The following is a 26,040-nucleotide window of genomic DNA, read 5'->3' as shown; positions in this document are numbered from 1 at the left end:
CCTTGTGAACAACTGTGGTCGGAACTAAATTTCACAGGTTTGTGTTCTCTGAACTCCTCTCAAGTGGTGGACTTCTCCATTCTGATTGCTTGCCGCCGAACGGCGTCATAGCTCATTACCATAAAGTTGACTTAATTTTAACTCTCCTTGATGCCCACACACTGGCGAAGATGCGCTGCGCTGCTCCTCGCCGCTTATTGCTGCCGGCTCTCATTGAAAATGAAAGACTTCCGGCTTATTTGACGCTCTCTCTGCTTTCGGTGTGAACGTACGGTAACTCTGATTGGCTGTTGTCATTCTCGACTGTTTATTTTCAGCTCTGGGTTCACCTTTGGGTTGCTCCAGCCAATTGCAGAACAGCAGCTGTCGGGAAGGTGGGGATGAAGATAACAAGGGCCCCATCTGATTTGTCAAATTTAGATAAACAACCCATGCATGACACAAGTGTAATATATTTCACGTCTACAATCGGTGTATTGCATATACAATTGTCAAGATACTGATAATTTTGCGATATTATTAAGTAACCAATGCCATATGGTTCCTCAGCCGATAAAGGGTTATTGGTTATTTAGATTTCACTGATTGCATTATTGGAATAATTTACTCAACCTTTTTTTCTTCGGTAGAACTACAGAGGCATCAGTTTTGAAATCATTCATTTTTCTTATCCATTCATTCATTTTCTTTTCAACTTAATCCCTTTATTAATCAGGGGTCACCACAGCGGAATGATCCGCCAACCCATCCAGCATATGTTTTATGCAGCGAATGCCCTTCCAGCCGCAACCAAACACTGGGAAACACCCAAACGCTCTTGCATTCACACATACACTATGAACAATTTAGATTATTCAATTCACCTATACCATATGTCTTTGGACTGTGTGGGAAACCGGAGCACCCGGAGGAAACCCATGCGGACACGGGGAGAACATGCAAACTTCACACAGAAATGCCAACTGACCCAGCTGGGGCTCAAACCACTGACCTTCTTGGAACCACCGTGACGGCTTATTTTTCTATTTATTTTTACACTTTGTTTTTAAATAATTTTGTTAAAACAAAACACATATAACTCTAGTACTTTGGCTTTTCCTAAATATGTGTATGTTTCATTCTAGCATTGTTAATTTTATTAGAATGACAAAATACAAAAGAAAATACATTTCAGCGTCTGCTAATTTTCCACGTCTTTGAATATGTGTAACTTATAGGCCATATTATTCATTCATTCATTTTACACCACTGAGACACCATGTCGCCCTAACCTATATAACAAAAATTATAGTATCTTTAGGGAATACAAATATGGCGACTGACATTCAAAGCTTAATTCTAAAATTCCAGGAGAAGCTTTAAATTTGAATATGACATGACAGAAATTCTGTTTGGGGCAGTCTTAAATGAGCAGTCAGAATGACTTACATGGCCATTCTAGTAGTTATAGACTTCTGATCCAGTGGGCTTTAAAGATATGACAAAAAACAAATACTACTTAGGGTTATCATAGTTAACTGAAACTTAAGTCTTTTTTTCGCTAACCCAAAAGTATAGAATTATTTAATTTCAGATAGTTGCCAAATAAATTTATTTATTAAAATTACTTTGAAAATTGCAACAGCAAAATGAAATGTAACTACACTCTAAAACTGTAAAAAAAAAAAAAAAGTTCTTGCATTACTTTAAGTTAAATCAAATTTTAAAGTCATTTCAATTTACATAGAAAAGAAAACCTTTGATGATCTTTTGTTGATATCAATTTTTACAGTGGACATAAATGTATTGAAAAAAATAAGAAAATAACGATAGTTTCCAGTATTTGTAAATTTGACATCAATTTCATGTTAACATGTTTCATAAAAATATTGAATTGTCAATGCTGAAAATTGTTTGCTTGGATTTTTAATTTAATGTGCTTCATTTCACTTTCTACCCTTTCATGTTATGCTGTGGCATTTCTCAGTGACCAAATTCACTTTCTAAAAATATGATTTCTAGAGACTTATTTTCTGTCTATCTAATAACAGATTAAACTCCTGCAGATACAAAGATTGAGCTTCTGAAAACCACTCATCTGTGAAAATCAGTTTCCCTTTCATTCTCTTTTATCCATTCTTCCTTTTATGTCTTCTCTGATAGGCAATATCAAAAATCCTATTTTTATTCGAGTCAAGTCTGTGAAAGATTTTAGAAACCACACTATTGGTGCATAGTAGGTTTTCAAATTCATGTAATGATTAAAGGTCCCGTGAAGCTCTTTGAAATGTGCATTTTTATTTGATGTTTGATGTAATCTCCACCAAAACACAAAAAGAGGGTGGGACATAGTGTAGCTCCTCCCCTTTAAAAAAAGCAACTAATAGTGTTTTGTTTTATCCCAGTGAGAGTGGTTGAGCACAAGGGAATCAACTGAAAAGCAATCGAGAAATGTCTTGAAGGGGCGGGGCATGTCAGATACTAGAGACCGTTTGATTGGCTGTGATTTGATGAGAAACTGAAGTATGAGGTGACATGAGTAAAGCTGTTGATCCATTTAGGCAGAAGTGACAAACTGCAAGCTTTATATGTTTATATCAGTTTTATATCTTCTTCAAGAGTTCACACTTAGCTTGGTGATTGTTTATAAAGCGTATTTGGCATGCTGTGCCGGGAGAGAGCCCTGAGCTCATAAGATCCTCGAGGCCGGGCCTCCCTCCCATTTGCAAGGCAAGAGGGGAGTTTGAGCTCAGGTAGATCTCGAGAACTCCCCTGCTGTAGTAGCTAATGAACAGATAGTGATTGGTCTTAAGAGATAACTACTTACTAGGGGCACGTCTATGGTGCTGATTTTTATTAGTCAATTAACTGAAGTTGCACGTTTTTTGGGCGGTGGGAGGAAACCGGGGGACCCGGGGGAAACCTACGTGAACACAGTGGAGAACATGTAAACTCCGCACAGAAACGTCGGCTTGCTTGGTAAGGACTAGAGCCAGTAACGTTCTTGCTTTGAGGCAACAGTGCTAACCACTGGGCCATCGTGCCACCCATCTAGGAAAGGAGGAGGAGTAGGGGTGGAAGGGGGGATTCTTCAAAATGAAGATGGCTGTGATATGGAACTTAGGGTATTTATAGTGACTTAGGAATCATCTGATTGGTGAATCAGGAATTGAATAATGAATGGCCAGCTGTGTTCAATCATAAGCATGTGATCCTCTCGAAATTAGTTTCTAAATGAACTTCACTAAACGCAAATTGGCGATGAAGTGGCGAAGTAGGTAGTGCTGACGCCACACAGCAAGAAGGTCGCTGGTTTGAGCCTCAGTTGGCATTTCTGTGGGAGTTTGCATGTTCTCCCTGCGTTCGAGTGGGTTTCATCCGGGTTCTCCGGTTTCCCCTACAGTCCAAAAACATGCAGTACAGGTGAATTGGGTAGGCTAAATTGTCCATAGTGTATGAGAGTGAGTTAGTGTGTATGGATGTTTCCCAGAGATGGGTTGCGGCTGGAAGGGCATCCGCTGCGTAAAACATGTGCTGGATAAGTTGGCGGTTCATTCTGCTGTGGCGACCCCGGATTAATAAAGGGACCAAGCTGAAAAGAAAATGAATAAATGCAAATTTTGGTGCTCAGTAGCTTATTGATATTTTAAAAACTATTAATATTGATACTAACATCTAAAAAACTTTATTTTCATTTCATAGGACCTTTAATCTTTTCCAGGTAGAATTTTTATTTTGACATTACACATCACACATCTCATGACAAAAACACACACGTCATGAAATTTAGATACACACATTTAATCTATTTGCAATTTCACCCATTGTGCAGGTATGACAGTAACATTTAGGCATTAACGCTTCTGGATTGATTCTTGTACAGATCATTTCCAGCCACCAGCACTGTGACAAAAAAAAAGAAACCCAAGATCCAATTCCATCCTCTCAAACACTCTCACTCTTTCCCCTTCACTCATGGATTATTCATTCTGTCACACTGAGCTCCGGCTCTCCGGGTACACTCAACAGATTTGGGTTTCTGGGGTTTTGCATATTACAGTATGCTATTGATGAATGGTTGCTGAGCAGAGTAGCGTGCCGGATTGGAGAACCAACATAAAACAGCATTCATGACATATTTAACATTTCATATTTAACGTAACTTTTTTTAATGAAACAGAATTTTAGTTTATAATCATGTGAACTTGAAGCATGAATTTCTGCCTATATCAGCAGAACGAAAAGGGCATTTTTGGAGCTTTTATGACAGTATTAAATATTTCATAGAGAAAACTGTAAAGTGAAAAGTGCTTTGATGAAATTTGTTTTGATTTAAATTTAATACATGGGATAGCCCTCATTTTGGAGAGGGTCCCTACGAAGTACATAAATCAAAACAGAGTGCAATAGATCAAAACAAACATACAGCTAAACAAAACAAACAGCTAAACAAAACAAACAAACAAACAAACAGACAAGTAAACAAAACAAACAAGTAAACAAAACAAACAAGTAAACAAGCAGCCCACTTCACCTGAACCACTTCACACAGTCTAAAGCTTAAGCAAACAAAAACATAGTCAAAAAGTACAAACAGTTTGGTACACAAATAAGTAATAACATTTACAAGTTGTTTCCAAAAAAGAAAATAAATTAGTCCTGAAAAGTCTAAGAGCTCTATCTTAATGATCTACCGTAATGTAATGTAATGTAATTTAATGTAACCTACATAAAGAGTTGAAAACAGAATTTAAAGGTTTTTAATCAACATCAGAAGTATTGATAAATAATATCAGCATAATCAATTAATTGAGAAATCAATTTGTTCCTTACTTGAAATGAAAAACAATTAATAGAATAAAGATTTGATTAGGATATGTGTGATATATATGAAAAGTATTGTCAACAAAACTTAATATGTTATGTTTATAATTTATATTATTGTCCATTTAATACATTTTGTTATAAGCATCCATCCATTCATTCATTTATCCATCCATCCATCCATCCATCCATCCACCTACCCACACACCCACCCACCCATTTATTTATGTATTCATCCGTTCGTTTCGTGTTGGTCCGTTCATTTGTTTGTTCATTCATTAATTCATGCGTTCGTTCATTTAATGTGACCTCTTGAAAATTCAGTTTCTCTGAATTGACTGTATTTATTAGATTTGAGTTTGGGTCTTATTCCATAAAGGTCTGGTTTAAAATAAAATATTGCCATTCAGAGTTATTTTGTCTGAAAAATCTTTGTCTGCACTTGGTCAGAATAATAAAAAAATATTTTGATTATTTAACTAAAAAATAGTTTCTTAACTCTTGTTGTTTCAGTAAAACATAGAGGAAATGCTCTTCTGTTTATTACTTTTTATTACAAGCTGTAAATGACAACATTTTTATTTTAAATTCAGAAGAAATATCATCAGCAGTTGAGAAGTTCACTTAATCACATAACAATTAACCATAAATTCAGAGAAACCAGCAATTTTCAATCATTTTGAATTTATTTCAGTGGCATTAATAATTTGTTTACTCTGTGAACATGCTCAATTTTGATTTATTATGGATTTATAAGGACATGTAAAGGGTTAAATCAGTTAGATGACTGTGTGTATGTGTGTGTGTATTTATGTGTATGTGTGTGTGTGTGCGTGTGTGTGTATGTGCGTATGAGACTGAGGGATTAGCTCAGCAGCATGAGATGTGCCATCTTAGTGTCTGTCCAAACTGCTCATAATGAGAGATCAAAGAATTGAAGATGTGTGTGCGTGCGTACATGCGTGCGTGTGTGTGTGTGTGCGCGTGAGTGTGTGTGGCATGTGAATACACAGTATGAATCTAATGTTTTTGTTACTTCATAACTCGTCTATGTGAACAGCTGATGTAGCTGGTAGCATTTCTACATTGTGTTTAATGGCTACTGCTGTAAAGCAAACCTCAGGGAAAGAGTATTTGATGTCATGAGCTCAGGGTGAAGCAGAAAACAGCAGTGCTGGATGTGCAGGTGGGCGATTACTGCTAACACCGGGCTGACCTTTACTTCTGCTTCCAGTGTTTTATTATTGGCTATTGTTTTATTTATTTGTTTAAATTTTGATATTAGTATATTATTCATACATTCATTCATTTTCCTTCAGCTTAGTCTCTTTATTCATCAGGGGTCACCACAGCGGAATGAACCGCCAACTTATCCAGCATATGTTTTACACAGCGGATGGCCTTCCAGCTGCAACCCAATACTGGGAAACATCCAGCACATGGAGTACATGCAAACTCCACACAGAAATGCCAACTGACCCAATTATTATTTTATATTATATTATATTATATTATATTATATTATATTATATTATATTATATTTGAAATTTATTATTTACTTCATCTTATGCAAAAGTCAGTTTTATAAGGAGTTTAAACACAGTTGTGAGGCAACAGTTTGTAAATATAGTCAGCCTCTAATGCTAAATATCAATTAATTAAATTTTTTTATAATCACACCTGATAAAAACAGTCTATCGAAACATTTTGATTGACATTCTCCCTCTGTACGTGTCCCTAGAGAGGGAAAGTCCCGCCCATTAGTGACGATCTCTACCTCATTAGCATTGACAGCCCTGTGTGAGAAGCAGCCGTCTGCTATTAGAGTTTTGAATCTGTCACTATGCTGACACATAGGTGTATATAGCTCCGCCCTCTTTTGAAAAAAGGGCTGGGAGCATAATCTCATTTGAATTTAAAGTGACAGTCACCAAAACTACACAATTTGTATCACAAAAGAGGCAGTTTCACAGAGTTTTATAACATTATTTGTGGGGTATTTTTAGCTGAAACCACACACACACACACACACACACACACACATTTTTAATATTTAATATTATTCTTTACAGGGCGTCATGGTGGCGCAGTGGGTAGCTTAATCGCCTCACAGCAAGAAGGTCACTGGTTCGAGCCTCGGCTGGGTCAGTTGGCATTTCTGTGTGGAGTTTGCATGTTCTCCCCATGTTGGTGTGGATTTCCTCTGGGTGCTCCGGTTTCCCCCACAAGCCCAAAGACATGTGGTATAGGTGAATTGGGTAGGCTAAATTGTCAGTAGTGTATGTGTGTGAATGAGTGTTTATGGATGTTTCCTAGTGATGGGTTGCAGCTGGAAAGGCATCCGCTGCGTAAAATACATGCTGGATAAGTTGGCGGTTCATTCCGCAGTGGCGACCCCGGATTCATAAAGGTACTAAGCCGAAAAGAGAATGAATGAATGAATGAATGAATTATTCTTTACTTTACTTTACTTTACTTTACTTTACTTTACTTTACTTTACTTTACTTTACTTTACTTTACTTTACTTTACTTTTTATAGCCAAGACATTTATGTATCTGATTTTTAAAAACCAAATAAAAAATATTTATTAGTGTAAAAATGTTCAAAAAAACATTTAAAACATCATAGAAATTGTCTTTATGCTACTAAATATTCCTAGTAGTGTACTATAATCAATCTTTTGTTTTACACGTTATCATAAAAGTACACAAAATATGATTACTTGGAAATTTTGCCTGCTTTGTTTTGGGCAACTATAATAAATCAGGCAACTCTGACTGACTCATTGAGAGCTGATGAATAGGTCATCCTATATGAATTATTCAGCAGCTCTGGATTATGCAGTGCCGTGCTGTAGTTAATGTCTCAGCATTAGTATAGACACTCGTCTGAGACATCAGTGCTATCTCTGCATCGCCTCCCTCCTGCATCTACTGCAGTCTAAAGCTGTGTGTGTGTGTGTTTGCATGCATATATGTGTGCTTTTAGCATCTTTTTCCTCTCGCTTTACAATCTTATGGTGTTTCCTTCACCTTCTAACATTACATCTTTTATTTTTTCCTCTTCGTCTCTTCTGTGCCCTGCGTCGAGAGCGCTGCATTCATTCATGACTTCTGTATTCTTTCGGCTGGCTCAGCAGAACACTTTTTGCTGGTGTAATGCTGACTCTGTTTCTAAGCGAGGATGTAAAATCAGTACTGGTCAGGGGTGAGGCCTCGTCCTTGGAAATATCCGAACGATAGAGTTTCAACAGCACATTTACTCCAGCTAGTGCTGCATACGGTAAAAAATGTATATATATTTCTGGCAAAAATGAATTTTGAATATGTGTTAAATATAATTAGGGGCTGTGAGGCTTCATAAGTATATTTTAATATTGAGAAATATATTTCATTTTAACCTTCGTGCACAAAATACATTTCAATACGTATTTCAGGATCAAGAAAATACATTTCCTACTGTACAATAAAAGATTTAGCAAAATTGCATTCTAATTGCATTGTCGTAACTATACAATATATTTACAGCTATAAAAATACAGCAGTGATTTTTGTCTTTTACAATGGGAGTTTATAGAATATAATATTTACAATAGGAGTTTATAGAATATATAATATAATATGTATTTTTTATTTTTTGGTTCTTTTAGGTGTTTTTTTTCTTCCACTGTTACAATCATGTAGTTTACATTACCTTACTTTTATTTTTTAATAATTACCTATAATTTATTTATTGTATAAAATGTATAAATATTCAATATATATAATTTTTTGGTCATTTGCTTATATTTGAAAGAATATTTTTTAAATCTATTTAATAATACACTTTTGGTCGGCGCCAGTAGCCTAGTGGTTAGTGTGTCGACATATAGCACCCAGGTGCTCGCGGCGACCCGAGTTTGATTCCTGGCTTGAGGTCCTTTGCCGATCCTTCCCCTCTCTCTGCTCCCCATACTTTCCTGTTTGTAAATCTCCACTGTCCTATCAATAAAGGTGAAAACCCCTATAAATATAATTATAAAAAAATATATATACATTTTCAAAAAAAAAAAAAGTTTGTGGCAATCATTGAAATGTCTCAGTCATCATTTAAACATCAATTTGGTAATCCAAAATGATCATGAATCCCATATTCAGTAAAATATCTGCGTTTGACACTGATTTCTAATATTACTATTACTATTTAAAAGCAATGTGACGAATGTAATATTATTGCTACACCAATAGTTGGCAACAAGCAGCCATTAATCATGTATGTTTCTTGTTCAAAAATGCTAATTTGACCAGGACTAAAAGATGAAGTCTTGTGTGTTTTTTAATCCTTCATTCAAAGTGAGATTTTTACTAAATTAATTGAAAGTATATAATAACATAATAATAAAATAATAGATTGAAGCAAATAAAATTCTAAAATATCCAGAATTGTGCAGATCTACACACACATGTGTCATCTCTATCTATCTCTTTCCATCTCTTTCCTTCTCTAACTCTGTATGTGGGTGTCTGTGAGGACAGTCTCTTTTGTGAGGGCTAGTCTGAGAGAATGTGTTTTGCCAACACAATCTCACGGCAATTCGTAACTTTTTGGTTTAGTAGCTAATTTGTATGAATTCATACAATCTAATTCATACAATTTAGTACGATTTTCTCATCCCCCAATGACGGTTGGGTTTAGAGGCGGGGTTAGGTGCCACGCCTCCTTTTTAAAATCGTACAATTTCGTACGACTGAACTCGTACTAATTCGGACGAATTAGCCACTAAACTGACAAAACGTAAAATACTTTTTGCTTACTTTCTGTTGGTTTTGCTTGTGTTTAATGCTCTTGTCTAAAGTTTTGAGATCTGAAATTGCAATGTGTTTGCTTGTGAACTTGTCCAGTTAACTGATGTGTACCTCGGAGAGGGTGTAGGAGTGAGTAAGTCGCATGATATACCTATACAACATCGAGATTCAATACAGTTAGTGGGTTTTGTTATATTTATTTCTTTGATTTAAGCACATATAACTACTTCCTCTCCCCCAGGTAATTCATCATTTATTTATTGTAAATATCTTTGTTTCACTGTATAATATATTTTCACTGGTTTCACTGGAAGTATGGGCAATAAACAATTGCAGTGATATTTGGTTCTTCAGTCGTTTCTTTCTCCCTCCATTTGTCACACACACGCACGCATGCACGCGCACACACACACACACACACACACACACACACACACACACACACACACACACACACACACTCAACTATTATATGTTATGTCAATTATCCCTTTTAATATTAGCATCTAAAACGACGTAACAGTCATCATAGTGTGTTTGTGCTGGGGTATTGATTTGAATAGAGATGGCGTATAGATTCAGGTCCCTGCAGTGCCAGCTGGTTGTGAATCTAATGCAGTGAGGGACTTTTAATGACATCACCCACACACACATGTTTAACTCCAGTACATACATTCTTAATTGAGGTGAATATCAGACGTTGGGCTTATGTAAGTGCATTGACTTGTATTCCTGGAAGAGCAGTGAAACCTGAGGAGCTTTAGCATTGATCACCATCTGCCCTGCCCTAAAAGACATGATTCTCCCAGCTTTGTTCAACGTGGTCATATTTATTTTTCCTTTTTAAAGATGAAATGAATTGAGAATTGAATTGACTATACGCATTTCTGGTCACCTGGTAAGTCATCAAATAGACTGTGTCTCAGAATCTTTTTTACTAACCAATCAATTGATGATTGAGAAAAGCTAGACACACCCTACATTTTGATAAAGTTTAAAATACAGTTTTATGTTGACTATATGGTGTTTTTCATACCATCAATATGAGTTGGAATGCAATCTCAAAATAATTCATAACTTTTTTATTTGGTGGCTAATTTGTATGAATGTATCTGTTTCCTTCTGCCTTTAAAGAAAAATCACACAAGTGTCACATTAGCTTCATGTGTTAAAAAATATCCTGAAAAATGAATGTGAAGCACATTTGGAGGATGTGAAATATACACTACCTGACAAAAGTTTGTCGTCGATCCCAGTTGTAAAAGCAACAAACAATAACTTGACTTCTGGTTGATCATTTGGAAAAGTGGCAGCAGGTAGATTTTTCCGATGAATCATCTGTTGAACTGTATCCTGATCACAAATACTGCTGAAGGCCTATTGGAACCCACATGGACCCAAGATTCTGACAGAAATCAGTCAAGTTTGGTGAAGGAAAAGTCTTGGTTTGGGGTTACATTTAGTATGGGGGTGTGCGAGAGATCTGCAGAGTGGATGGCAACATCAACAGCCTGAGGTATCAAGACATTTTGTGCTGCCCATTGCATCACAAACCACAGGGGAGGGCAAATTCTTCACAGGATAGCGCTTCTTCTCACACTTCAGCTTCCACATCAAAGTTCTTGAAAGCAAAAAAGGTCAAGGTGCTCCAGGATTGGCCAGCTCAGTCACTAGACATGAACATTATTGAGCATGTCTGGGGTAAGATGAAGGATGAGGCATTGAAGATGAATCCAAAGAATCTTGATTTCTAAACTAATCTATATTGTATATTATTTATGTTAAGTGACAAGACTTTTCTCTAAGCAAAGTCAGACCTTACTGTGCTAATTCAATAATTAAAAACCAAGGCATGATCATATTTTATTTTGGTACAATAAACATAATCTAGAGGCCTTTGCCTTCCATATAAGCCTCTTCTGATATCAAATGATCAACTAGAAGTCAAGTTATTATTTGTTGTTCCTAAAACTTGAATAGACGACAAGACTTTTGTCAGGTAGTGTATATGCAACTTTGGTTTTGGAACATGACCATTATTTGCTTTTTTTTCAAGTTCCAAAACAATGTGCCGTATTTCATATTTGTTCCAAGTGTGTTTCATGTTTTTTTAACATGTAAAGCTTATTTTAAGCTTTTTAGTAAGGGTGCAAGCTAAAATTGTTGTCTTTGGTGATCAACCTTGTCTTTGGTGATCAATTTTTCATTTAATTTCTATTTAAAATACCATTAAATAGACTTGGTTTTAAAACTACCAGTAAGAAGTATACAATATGCTGCATTTGTCATTAAATTATCTACAAGATGCTGCTTACTTGTGACCACCAATCGACTGTGTTCAACACATGTTTCTGAAATGATGGTCTGGCTAGTTATCAAGTCTTCCTCCAGTCTATGGTGAACATATGGCCCAACTAATAGTTGGAACACAACATTATCAGAAGAGAAAGGTCATGTTGAATCACATATGGTAGATATGAGAAAGATTTGCTTTGAATTGTGCATGGTGACTGATATTTGAGAATTAAATTATTTTCTATAATTTTTTTTTTCATTGGACTATTCAGTCACCCATTTTGGGCTGCAACATTGATTTATGGTGGTGTTTTAAACTCCCATACTAGATATGTTTGCTTCATGATATTTTGTTAAATAATAGTTAAATTATTGTTCTCTCTCTTTCTCTCTTTTGTGAAGGACTGCTTAATTTTGGAAAAGAATGATTTCCACCATCCAGTGTGCTCATTCCAAGATGACTTCCAAGAGTTTGAGATGATTGATGATGAAGATGAAGACGATGAGGATGAAGAAGAGGAAGCAGATCCCGATGCTCCTCCTTCACCATCAGCATCTCCTCCTCCATCACCTACTCTGGGAACGCTCAAGAGCCGCCCGACCACTCTGAACCTGACTGCGCCAGTTTCACAGGTACTTCCAACACACACCTTGCACTATCAATAAATCAATAAAAAATGTTATCAATATTTTAACTGTTATACTGGTGAAAATCTCAGGACTCCCTGAACAACAACAGCAACGTGTCTCCACGGAAGTCAAGCTGGCAGGATTCTCTTCGAAACTCAACTTCACAGGGTAAATATTGCTCTTATATTGTCTATATTTCCAAAGCTATTGGGACACCACTCCAAATTATTGAGTTCCTGTCACTTTGCCACAAGTTTATATAATCACACACCCAGTCTCGCAGACTGCTTATACAAACATTTGTGAAAGAATGGGTTGCCATATGCAGTCAGTTCATTTGTGAAATGTCCTCACTACCAAATATTCCATGGTCAACTGTAACACGTCATGATTTTGCCAAGTACGATGCAACATCTATGTTGATCCTGGAACATCAATTTTGTATGAAAATGTAATTCATACCTATTTCCTACCCCTAAACCTAACCTTAACTGTAAATTATTCCCAAAATCAGAGGGGAATAATAGTTAGATAACAAAAATGTAAAAGTACATAAACTTTAACTTAACATAAACTGTAAATGTTATCCCTTAATTGAGATTGATGTATTGGAATTTTGTTCCAGAATCAACATAGATGTTAATCCAGGAACATGTTCTACTTGGTGAAATCAAGTTGGCGGTCAACTGTTAGTGGTATTATAACAAACTGGAAGCAATTGGGAACTCACGGCACAAATTTACAGAGCTAAATCAGCACATTCTGAGTGCGCAGAAGTTCCAAATTTCTGCAGAATCAATAGCTACGGACCTCCAAAACTTCAGGTGGCCTTCAGGTTAGCTTAAGAACAGTGCATAGAGAGCTTCATGGTATTTTCATGGCAGAGTAGCTGCACCCAAACCCTACTTCACCAAGTGCAATGCAAAGCACTGGATGCAGTGGTGTAAAGCAGTTTCCTACTGGACTCTTTAGCAGTGAATATATATTCTCTAGAGCAGTGTTTCCCAACCCTGTTCCTGAAGACACACCAACAGTACACATTTTCAATGTCTCCCTAATTAAACACACCTGAATCACCTAATTAGAACATAAGAAGAGACTCCAAAACCTGAAGTTAATTAGTCAGATAAGGGAGACATCCAAAATATGTACTGTTGGTGTGCCTCCAGGAAAAGGGTCAGGAAACACTGCTCTAGAGTGGTGAATCATACTTCTCTGTCTGGCAGTCTGATAGACCAGTCTGGGTTTGGCAGTTGCCAGAAGAACAATACTTGCCTGGCTGCATTGTGGCAAGTGTAAAGTTTAGTGAGAGGGTGGTTATGTTATGGCCGTAGCTATTGTTATTGTTTTCAGGGGTTGACCTTAACCCAATATAACACCTTCGGGATGAATTAGTGCTGAGGCTGTGAGCCAGGCAAACTGATCCAACATCAACGATTGACGTCACAAATGTGGTTCTAGAATAATAAAAATGTCCCACCAGTAATAAGCACACTCCTAAACCTTGTGGAAAGTCTTTCAAGAAGAGTTGAAGCTGTTATAGCAGCAAAGGGTGGGCCAACTCCTTATTAAGCCATATGGATTAAAATTACATCATTAAATGTTCATGTGCATGTAAAGGCAGATGTCCTAAACCTTTTGACAATTTAGTATATATGTACTCACAATGCTCCTGAAAGATACCTGTTACTGTTTATCTATCCCAATGTTAACAATTTTACTCAATATTTTAGGATGTTTGTCTCCAAACCACTCATGCCTTGAGGATGGTTCCCATGTGACCGCCACGTGCCCAGGGGCTCCAGAGACCACCGGCTCTGCCAAAGGTACACCCTCAAACCCATCAGGACATTGTGGTCTCCATCAGTCACCTGGGAGACCACTGCTGTACGACTTTGAGGGCAACAGGAGAGAGCGACCTGAGTATGGTAAGAAGTCTGACCATGCCGCTAGTTCTCTTTCAAATTTAACCTTCAACAACATATTTTATTGTCCTTATCCTTCTCTCAAATCTTTTTCTTTTATTTCTTTCTTGTCTTCTAAATCAGGCTCCTTTGGTCAACACAACTCATCAAGTGGCTCTGAGGCAACTGAGGTGAAACCTGATGTTGAGGAATCAACTCTTAGCGAGCTTGTCCCCTCTGTGGATGACTGCACCTCCCAGTGCTCTGACACTGAGGTTGACCATGACTTAAATGGCCATGCCAAACGTCGACCTTGCCGCTCTCGACCCAATGACACTTATACAGTGACCACAGAGACCGCTGATGACCCAGAGCTGGAAAACGATGGCACCAGTAGATGTCTTTCATCAACAGCACCTCTTGGTAATGATGCTGAGACTCCTCTATCGGATGAGGAGCTGGACAAAGAGTTTGACATTGACTTCATGTGTAAGGAGAGCTATGATCAAACCTGCAAGGATGCTGAGGGCTCTTCTTACATTGAGTTCCCCTGCATTGAACCGACTGAGTCCATCTCTGTCTCCAGCTATGTGTCATCCAGTCGGTCAGATGTCCTTGATGCTATGGATGAACCTCGAAACATGCATCAGGGTCAAGCTGCTGCTGAAAATGACACTTCTCCTTCTTCTGATCCTGGTATAGCTGACATGAATGCTAAACGCTATGCAGAGTCAGACCGACACAGTGATGACCTTAGCTCTCCTGGATCAGACTCTGATATCGAAGGGGAACTTGAGGAAGCATTTGCTTGTGGTGGTCCACTTGCTAGTAACATGATTTCCTCCATCTCAGAGACAGAGCTAGACCTGACCAGTGAATCCAGCAGTGGACGTTCCTCGCACCTCACCAATTCCATTGAAGAAGCCAGCTCTCCAACTTCAGACCAAGAACTGGACCAGGAGCTGGATACTGAGCAGGACAGTGGTATTGTAGGTCTAAAGGCATCTCTTCTTCTGGGCCAGCCTGACCCAATCAAACAAGACCCTTTACCAGGGTTGGATCCCAGCTCAGACATGTTACAACTAGATGACGGGCAAGCTCTTATGGGTCTGCAGAACGTAGATGATGAACAGGGATATGAGCACCAGGCTGATCCGGATGAGACTCTTCCCCCTGCCATCCCCTGTGAGGATAGCAGTTCTCAGCAGTTGTTGTTAAAGATTGAGCCTGACCACAGTCTTGAAAGCTTCAAACGCTCCTTCTACTTGCCGGTTGGCCCCAAACTCATGCCTTCTGTGGATGACTATGATGGTAACAGCGAGGGAGACTCTGAATCAGAGTCTGAGGATGAGCTCAGTGAAAACTCTGACTCTCCTTGGCTTCTTAGTAACCTTGTCAACAGAATGATCTCAGAAGGCTCCTACCCAATCAGCTGTCCTGAAGAGTGCTTCAAACGCTCAGCCTCCATCTCTGACACCATCTCACCCTCATCTGATCTGGAAACAGATGCTTTCAATGAGACCGATGGTTGCAATTTCCAAAAACAGAAGTCTGAAGAAAAGTCCCAGGAGGTGAAATCTGAAATGTCAGAGGCAAGAGTGGTGGAAGAGAAGGAAAGAGAAGTCAGTTGTGAATCTGAAGAGGGTCAAAAAGAAAGCAAGAGAAGGGACTCTTGTCTGTATATGAGCAACCCCACATATGGTACTGTTACGCCTGTCTTCACTGAAAGATTTGAATCGAGGACAAAGAATTATGAAGCAGAGGATTTCCCATCCCAGAACTCACTGAAAAACAAGCAGAAAGAGGAAGAGGAAGAGCCTAACAATGATTTGATGATGGAGAGAATGAAGGAGCTGGATTCTCCCAGCTTGAGTGAGAGCATAATAAGTGACAAGGATGAGGGACGGGAGACAAAGGTTGATCCACTCACTTTGCAGCGAATCACAGAAGTGAAAAACAGCCTTACTTTGGACCTTCCAACAGCACAGACCAATCACTGTTTCAGTCTTACTTACTCTACGGATAACGATGAAGATGAGCAAGATACCTCTCCTTTTCTGGATGATCTTCACAAGATACCTTCACCTTATGGAAATGAGACTTACTTGGATAGTTCTCCACCTATTGATGAGAGTGTGCGAGAGTTGAGGAACGGAACCTCTGACCGACCCATTGATGACTCCTTGGCATATGATTCAATGAAGTACACCCTTGTGGTGGATGAAAATACGACACTGGAGCTGGTGAGTCTTAAGCGCTGCACCTCTGTTCTCAGTGATGACAGTGATGGACTCTCTACTATCTGTGATGAAGACGTGGCTGATGAAGATGATGACATTTATGGGCGGGGCCAGATGGTACGAGGCATGAGACCTAATTTGCTATTAAGCTCCTCTGAAGAAGACTCCTCCCCTGAGGCAGATTTGCCTTTCTCAAAGAAGTTTCTCAATGTGTTTGTCAATGGCACATCACGGTCCTCCAGTAAGTGAAGGGACATCTTACCCAGAAATTTAAATTTTGTCAACATTTATTTACTTTCATTTTGTGAAAATGTTTTATTATATTTATTTTTGTTTATACAAGTGGGATCCAGTGTTGTTTTGGACCTATTAATTAATTCACTATCAATGAATGGACAAAAAAAAGAAGAATTTAATTTAACGATGACAGATTCTGTGTAACAAAATAGTAAAAAAATAGGAATATATTTTTGTTATATTTTACCTAAATAAATTACCAAATTAAATTCACACCATTTACCGAGCCATTTGGGCCCTTTTAACATAGTTTAATAGATTTAGATGATAATTTTACATAATTTAGCAGGCTGTCTTGTTGAACAGAAAGGATATTTAATAATCCTAATGAGATGAAATCATAAGACGAAGGGTTTCGTATGATCTGCTTCTAAATTAGTTTTGCTGTAGTCTGTGACACACACACACACACAGATGGTCTATATTTGGCCTATACCACAGTATACAGTAGAATAATGCATATGCACTATGCGTGTTTCAGGCACAGAGTCCTTTGGGCTTTTTTCGTGCACTATAAATGGAGAAGAAAGAGATCAGACCCACAGAGCAGTCTTCAGGTGAGTAATGCTGCCCACATGAATAGCCCAGCTCTAATGAAAATGGTCCAGTCTGGTTTAAAGTACCAACCCTCCATCACAAGCCCTCAAGGAAATCTTCTTTTTCAGTACATTTTAATGCTTGAAAATTGACTGCTCATGATATCTATTGCAAGCAATCCTAATGCAAGTTTTAATACCCACGCTGCAGGTTCATCCCACGACATGCTGATGAGCTGGAGTTAGATGTTGATGATCCGTTATTCGTTGAGGAAGAGGAGGATGATTACTGGTACCGTGGGTACAACATGCGCACAGGGGCCAGGGGGATTTTCCCAGCGTACTACGCCCACGAGGTTGTTGGGCAAACAAAAGACCTGATGAGTAAGAATTGTATGATGCAATGTTTACAGTATGTTTCCTGTGCTCATACATAATACTTTATAAATTATTTACATATATCTATTAATTAATATAAACTGATATTAACATACACTCATTGTATTGGGTACACCTTGCAAACCAGGCCTCTTTTGCGTTCAAAACTGCTCTATTTCTTTGTTGAGTAGAGTCAAAGGATGCTGGAAACATTTTACAGAGATTTATTGGTTAAAATGGTCCATATTGACATGACAGTATCACAAAGCTGGCTGCTCATCCATTCAATCACAGTCCAAAGGTGTTCAATGGGATTGCCATCTCGTGGCTGTGGACACCATTTGACTTTAGGGAACTCAAGAAATCCGTATGAGATGATTTGAGCTTTTTGAAATGGCACGTTAGGCCCGCAAGAGGTCATACACTGTGGTCATAAATGGTGTAATAATACCCAGGATGGCAGAGGCATTTAAACAATTCTCAACTGGTACCAATGTTCCCAAAGGTAAACCAGAAGCAGTCTGAATCATTGATACAATTCAAGATGGCTCAGTGTTTTTCATGTTCTTTCCAAATTCTGACCCCACTGCCTAAATTTTGCAGCAGAAATTGAGGCACATTAGAGCAGGCAATCATTTTATTGATGTCTACATTATTGATGTATTCATCTTTTATTGATGTCTACATGTCAAGTCAGATTTATTATTATAGTGCGATTACAATGTAAATTGTGTCAAAGCAGCTTAACAGATTAAGAAAAGAGATTAAAAAGTCATACCAATTTTTTACATTGTGGACCATTCCAGCATATCAGACAGAGAGAACAGAGAACTCTGGTGTAGTTCTTGTTAAATCATAACTAGGCCCACACGGAATCTCCGTGCGTAGATTTCCGCAGATTTGTAGCCCATCATTGATTCTGTTTATATACTTTTGCAAATGTGTGTTAATTTATGTTCATTTAGTTTTTACATTAATTCCAGTAATATTATTGACTGATATGAAAACGTTCATATGATTTATTTACAATACAGTTTGTAAAGTAATATTTTCTGTCTTTTAGTAGAGATATTAAATAGAAGACTTGCTTTGTTTACCAAATAAAGAGGATCTAATTGGATTTGCATTGTAAACATTAATTACAAGTTAAAAAGGTATTACTTTTTAGTTCATATATTCAGGTTTTAGTTATAAAACTCCCAAAATAATTCAGCATAAATCTGCAGATTTTTAACAAAATTCTGCGCAGAAATAGCAAAAAATGTCCGCACATTTCGTCTGGCCCTAATCATAACTCATCGGTTCAGTTTAATATAAATGTCATTGTTGGCCCACTGAAAGGCAGCTCTGGTGGCCATGACTAAGCAAGCCAGAGGCAACAGTGGCAAGGACCTAAAACCCCACCAATACCAGAATAGAGAAAAAACCCTGAGAGAAACCAGGCTCAGTCAGGGTGGCCAGTTTTCATCTGGTCAAATGTAAAGATGCCTGCAGTCTAAAAGACAATAGAAGGTTTGATAATCCATCCTGCAGATGTTACAAGTGCAAGTAGGTCACTGGGTGAGTGTTCAGACTAGCCAAAGGGATCTATGCAGAGATTCATTAGTCAGTGAGATCTTTGCAAGAATCAGTCTTGTGCTCTTGACTTATTGATGACCATGGCAACCATCTGCTCTGGATATGGTCCAGATCCAAGATTATGTGAACCTCAGGATAAGAAACGACAGACAGACTAACATGAGTGTTGATACTGTTCGAATTACAGCATCTTTGCCTTGCCTAATGCAGCTTAACAATCCTTAAAGTATTTGGATGTCAAAGTTATGCATTTGTGTTTTATGTGTATGCTAGTATAAAGAGATATGTGTTTAATCTAGATTCTAACCATGGAATAATCCTAATTCCTAACCATAGGAATAATCAACATGCCTAAATGAAGCCACATTATTGGCTGAATAGATGTTTGTGTAAACAAGCAGTAGAACAGATGTAACAGAATGGTGATTGTATTTATTGCTGGAAAATAACCTTTTTAATTATTAAGGTGTTCTTCTAGTAAGTAGTGTGTTTTGGCCTTCTGGTCTCGTTGTTAAAGTGCTTGGTGAGTCAGCGTCGTCTGTATTTATGTGTTTCCATAGCAATGAAGAGGAACCCTGCTTGGATGGAAAGTTTCCGAGTGCAGTTCCTGGGTTCGGTGGAAGTTCCTTATCACCAGGGCAATGGCATCCTGTGCGCCGCCATGCAGAAGGTACAGTAAACAGGAAGTCTGTGCGTTCATTAAATTTTGTTACATCATATGGTGCAAGCAAGAAGTATGGTGTTTGTCTCTCAGATTGCCATGGCAAGGAAGAGGACGGTGCATCTTCATCCCCCTTCTATTTGTGAGCTGGAAATAAGCCTGCAGGGTGTGAAACTAGTCATGAGTTTGGATGATGAATACGACCTTTCAGGGGAGGTGAGAGAAAGAAAATAATTGAAATTAGAGAACAATTTATAAACACTTGTTTTTTTTTTTCTACATTAAAATGAAATTTAGTTACAAAATACACTACAAGAATGGCTAAATCTCAACATATTGATTGCTTTTTGTAACTGAATGCAATTTCTCCTCCTCCATATCATAGTTCGACAGATGTAGTCACTTCTTCCAAATGAAAAACATCTCATTTTGTGGATGTCATCCTAAAAACAACTGGTAAACACGTGCACTCATGCAAACCCAGTGACAACATGCAGTTTTTGGTCTTTTTCAAATTTCAGAGTACACTACCGGACTAATATCACTTTTTCTGTGTCTTTCTGTAGTTATTTTGGTTTCATCACCAAACACCCGATGTTGAACAGGTTTGCGTGTCATGTTTTCGTCTCTCAGGACTCCATGAGACATGTAGCTGAGTGCGTGGGGTGAGTCTAATGGTCTTCAACACGACACACAATCACACTCTCAATAAACTAACAGAGAAGAAAAGAGCGGAGAAGAGAAGTTTAATGAGTGTGATCATCTCTGCTCCATTATCTGAGCGCTGAATTATTAAAGCTTCTCTCATTTGGATCAGACAGAAGACCTGAGTTATGAGTCCCAGCAGGAGGCAGAAAGCTTTGTCACATTACATCATCTGACCTTATGAAAATCTACATTATTAAAACGTATCATTTGGCACAGAAACTGAGGAAAAAGTTAAGCAGAAAGTAAAGGGGTTTTAATGGCAATACTTTTGACAATAAGCACCATGTTATGTATTGCTGCTGTATGGAGCTGTTACAGTCTAAAAACCGAACACAACTTTAAATACTATTTCAATTGGTAATAACTGAAATAATATTTTTTTCTCAACTTTATTTATTACTTTTTTGTTAATTTTTAATTATTTTTTGTGTTACCAACTGAAGACTGATTATAACTGTTTACTTTGACAATGTAGTTTGTGTACTAAAGTGTGTACTAGACAAAATGCCTTTGTTTAAGGTGTTATATAAATACTGGTTTATTGTGAAGGGACTATTTTTCAATTGTTTCCTTATTTATTTATTTATGTAGCTAACTTAAAGTCATTATTGAACTTACCTACTGTAGTATTTAGTAAATCATATTTAATATTATACCACTTGAAACTTCTCTGTTTCTCTGGATTTCGAATTTATAGTTATGTTTGCATATAATAATTCAATTCAATTCATCTTTAGTTCTATAGCGCTTTTACAATGTAGATTGTGTCAAAGCAGCTTAACAAAGAAGTTCTAGTAAACTGAAGTTCAGAGTTGAAGTTCAGGTTAGTTTAGTACAGTGTGGATTAAATTTCACTGCTGAAAGTCCAAACACTGAAGAGCAAATCCATCGATGCGCAGCTCCACAAGTCCCAAACCAAACAAGCCAGTGGCGAGGAACAAACTTCACCAATTGACGAACGTGAAGGAAAAAAAACCTTGAGAAACCAGGCTCAGATAGGCACTACCATTTCTCCTTCTTGAGCAGAGCTGCAGTCTAGGCGCCGATAATATACCTACTAAATAAATTTCTTACAAATTTCAACAATGTAAATTTTGCTTACAAATGATTACAATAAAAGTAGGAAATTACCAGAAAGATGCCATGTTTTTAGACATGTTCCTTTAAGACAGCATAATATCTGTGTTTTGACTTCAGAAGAGTTCAGAAATGTATATTTAGTGAAATAATTCTGATTTGCAATCACAATAAATACAATTTTTGTTTAGATCAATCAGCATTATTAAAATAAATTACTATTTTATACTGTAATTACTATACTATAATTACCTAATTATAAGTTTAATGTTAGCATTCTGGTTTAGAATTTTTGTTTAATGTTAGCATTCTGGTTTAGAATTTATGTTAAAAAGCAAAACAAAAATCTTTGTTATAAAATGTGTTATAAAAATAATTTAACATTTATTGTAATTTACCTAAAATTATATATACATGTTTTATAATTTCAAAATGTATAATTAATAGTTTTGATAATACAGGTTTTATAAATTATCAATGCACATGGATGCAGCTGATACGAATGTTATCTCTCGATTGAATGGATTGAATGGCTGCACGGTGGCGCAATAGTAGCACTCAGTCAGTAGTTTGCCTCACAGCAAGAAGGTCTCTGGGTCGAGCCTTGGCTTGATCAGTTGGCATTCCTGTGTGGAGTCTCCCCGTGTTCGCGTGGGTTTCCTCTGGGTGCTCCGGTTTCCCCCACAGTCCAAAGACATGTGGTATAGGTGAATTGGGTAGGCTAAATTCTCCATAGTGTATGTGTGTGAATGAGTGTGTATGGATGTTTCCCAGTGATGGGTTGTGGCTGGAAGGGCATCCGCTGCATAAAACATATGCTGGATAAGTTGGCGGTTCATTCCACTGTGGCGACCACTGATTAATAAAGGGACTAAGTTGAAAAGAAAATGAATGAATGAATGAATGGGCGTTATCAGTTGTTATCAGCTGATAGATATGGGCCAGTAGGGGCCTTCTGTGCCTACTGGCTGTCCACATGGTTAATCAGCTATAGATCACATATGACTGCAGCCGCAAGTTAACGAGAATTATTTATAATGTTTATAAAATTTTACATGAATTGTATTTTATTAACGTCTACCCCTACCCCAATCCTAAACCCAACCGTCACAGTAATGTAAAAACAGATCTGGATCTGGAGTCTTCTCTATTAGTATAGCTGATTAACCACAAGAATTATTTATATTATTTATTAAATTTCCCATTGATTGTATTTTATTAACGTCTACCCCTACCCCAATCCTAAACCCAACTGTTACAGTAATGTAAACACAGATCTGGATCTAGAGTCTTCTCTATTAGTATAGCTGATTAACCATGTGGATGGATTATAACAGCCTTCTGAGCCTACCAGTAGGCGCAGAAAGCCCCTACTGGCCCATATCGATCAGCTGATAACCACTGATAATGCTCATTCAATCGAGTGATAACATTCGAAGTGGGTAATGGATGAATAGATAGATTGATTAATTCATTATAATTATTTAGACAGAGTTTATAGACCACATATAAATCAATAAAGCACAAATAAAATTTTCCTTATTGAACACACATCACATTACAGTCATATAACTGGCTGCCAGCAGGGATTCACAGAACAATTTACACCTGCTTAGAACTCGGCTTACTGTGAAATCCTGCTATTTTTAGCAGCACATGACTGTAAACCCATGTTCAAGATATGTACACACACATACCCCGCTCACTCTGCACTCTGATGTCTCTCTCTATGTGTGTGCTTGTTTTAGACGGGCCTTCCAGGAGTACTATCAAGAGCACTTAGAATACGCCTGTCCTACCGAAGACATCTACCTAGAGTAAAAGAGGAAAAAAAGTCACCGCTGTCCCTCACGACAGATGTCTGTTCCTGGGCTCGAGACGCCTTCTCTAATGTAACATAGGCTTCATCTCTTTATTCTCTCCCTCAGTTTCTCTCGTTCCCTCGTCATGAACTGAGCTCAAATCCTCTGCATAGGCTCTTAGTGGTCTGTCTGTTCATTTCCACATCTATCCATTCAGTTTCTTCTCTTCATTGAGACGGATTGCTTGTTTATTTGACTTTTCTACTATATAATTAGGGACATGGTTTCAGGGGTGGATACATCTGTTCCTTTTTTTCCTTTTTTATAATATAGTCCTGGTTTAGAAATGGAAAACTTCACACGTTTGAATGCATGGCTTTGAGGGTTATGCTCACAAACACACACACAAACATACGACAAATGTTTAAAAGCGAAAGGCGATCACAGGTTTGAATCCGAAGACCAGGATTGTTTGTAAATATGTATTTGTCCGATTCTGATACATTGCTGTACTGGGTTTGTACTTTGAAAAAACAAACAAACAAAAAAGGACAAGGCAGTAGGACGTGACCTGGAGTCGTCAATAGGTCTACAGATTGTCTGTTCCAATGTAGTAGAAGATTTAATGTACGTTTCTGATTTTACCGCGGTGTAAATACTGTACAATTAGGGACGGTTGTAGGTGAATACAGATGCTTCGTTACATCACGGTATGCAAGTATCCTGCTCCATCTGTCTGCGATTGAAGCGTGGGACTGATTGCAGGTTGGCAGGCTGGGGGAATGTGGATCTGGCGGTGGTTCGATATCTATTTTTTTGTGGTAGGATATAAAGCAACAAAATTTATTGCGATAAATGATATTATTGCTTACCTGCCAACATCTCTCCCTGAAAATCCAGGAGACCTTAGGTTAGGTTCGGGGGTGAGGTGTCTGAATAACACTGTTAAGAACCAGGTACTGTGTATTGTGGTGTTAGTTACTACTATGAAGCGTGTTTCGGGCTGCCGCTGCAATCGGATCCTATACTAATGTTGGCACCCCGGGGTTTCACAGACCGTACCAAAAGGCTGAGGCCCGGGTGTTGGGAGGGGGATAGGGGGTAGTCTGGATGGTTGAAATTACGGGAGTTTTCCGGGAGAAATAACAAAACGGGAGGGTGGCAGGAGATGGGTCTGAAATACGGGAGACTCCCGGAAAAAATGGGAGTGTTGGCAAGTATGTATTATTGTCATTTTAAGACCATTTTGACACTATAATAGCATCAAAATGCAAGTACACTCTACCAATGAACACATAATATTTTATTTATAACAATATTTAATTTAATTTAATTATAGTCATTTTAGCAATTTATTAATTAGGCATTTGAATCAAAATGTGAAAACCGATATCCTAAACAAATAAATAATAATAAATGTAATGGTAAAAAGAACTAGAAAAAAGTAACAGATCTGTTTTAGTCATCAGGCACCCACATGAAAATATACTATAGTAACTTACAGTAAATACTATAGTGTTTTTTAACCACGCTGACACCTCTAATAGGGATAGAGAGGCTGCCCAATCAGCTAAAATGTGGTTAGAATTGGTTTTTATGAATGGACGATATATGTTGCATCACCAAAAATGATTGAGAACATGTCCACATGTTGTGCGATAAGTCGATATATCAATTATTGTGACTGGCTTAGGTTGTTGATTCTCAATCATGTCATATTTGACACCCAAAATCAGAATATACTAAAAGAGTGTACTATTTCCAATGTGATAACACCCAAAATTACTGTAATGCGTCTATGCATTGTTTCCATGCATCTTCCTTACTTGATTTTCTTCATTACAACCCAGCTGGCACCTTGATGTCAAACTGACATCAAATTGACATTGACATCAAAACCTCAACGTCCATTTGATGTCCACACATTGATGCTTCTTTTATGGCCACAAATAAAGACACAAAAAGTATTGTAATATAAGAAATGTTTTATTCATCTGAACGCTTCAGTTTAAATTTACACTGGAGAGCGGCACGTTGGCAGTGGTTAGCACTGTCACCTCACAGCAAGATAAGAAGCTCACTGGTTCAAGTCCTCGCTGGGCCATTTGGCATTTCTGTGTGAAGTTTGCATGTTCTCCCTGTGTTGGCGTGGGTTTCCTCCGGGTGCTCCAGTTTCCCCCACAGTCTAAAGACATGCACTATAGGTGAATTGAATAAACTAAATTGGACATATTGTATGAGTGTGTGTGAGAATCTGAGAGTGTATGGGTGTTTCCCAGTACTGGGTTGCAGCTGTGAGGGCATCCGCTGCGTAAACATATGCTGGAATAGTTGGCAGTTCATT

General features: G+C 37.8%; 1 protein-coding gene across 1 annotated transcript in view; it reads left to right on the top strand.

Annotated features, from left to right (window-relative positions):
- Positions 1-24,761, top strand: part of mapk8ip2 (mitogen-activated protein kinase 8 interacting protein 2) — a 56,626-nt gene extending 31,865 nt beyond the window's left edge. Inside the window, exons 3-13 of the mRNA XM_056478981.1 lie at positions 12,288-12,518; positions 12,605-12,683; positions 14,249-14,443; positions 14,564-16,900; positions 17,438-17,513; positions 17,704-17,876; positions 20,009-20,118; positions 20,203-20,325; positions 20,495-20,565; positions 20,676-20,774; positions 23,643-24,761. Of these exons, the coding sequence (XP_056334956.1) occupies positions 12,288-12,518; positions 12,605-12,683; positions 14,249-14,443; positions 14,564-16,900; positions 17,438-17,513; positions 17,704-17,876; positions 20,009-20,118; positions 20,203-20,325; positions 20,495-20,565; positions 20,676-20,774; positions 23,643-23,715 (3,567 nt within the window). The 3' untranslated portion in view covers positions 23,716-24,761. The remainder of the gene's footprint in view (positions 1-12,287; positions 12,519-12,604; positions 12,684-14,248; positions 14,444-14,563; positions 16,901-17,437; positions 17,514-17,703; positions 17,877-20,008; positions 20,119-20,202; positions 20,326-20,494; positions 20,566-20,675; positions 20,775-23,642) is intronic.
- The last annotated feature ends 1,279 nt before the right edge of the window (positions 24,762-26,040 follow it).

This window comes from Danio aesculapii, chromosome 18, assembly GCF_903798145.1.
Source record: "Danio aesculapii chromosome 18, fDanAes4.1, whole genome shotgun sequence".
Classification (NCBI taxonomy): domain Eukaryota; kingdom Metazoa; phylum Chordata; class Actinopteri; order Cypriniformes; family Danionidae; genus Danio; species Danio aesculapii.
The sequence above is the reverse complement of the archived record's forward strand: the minus strand, read 5'-3'. Positions and strand labels throughout refer to the sequence as shown.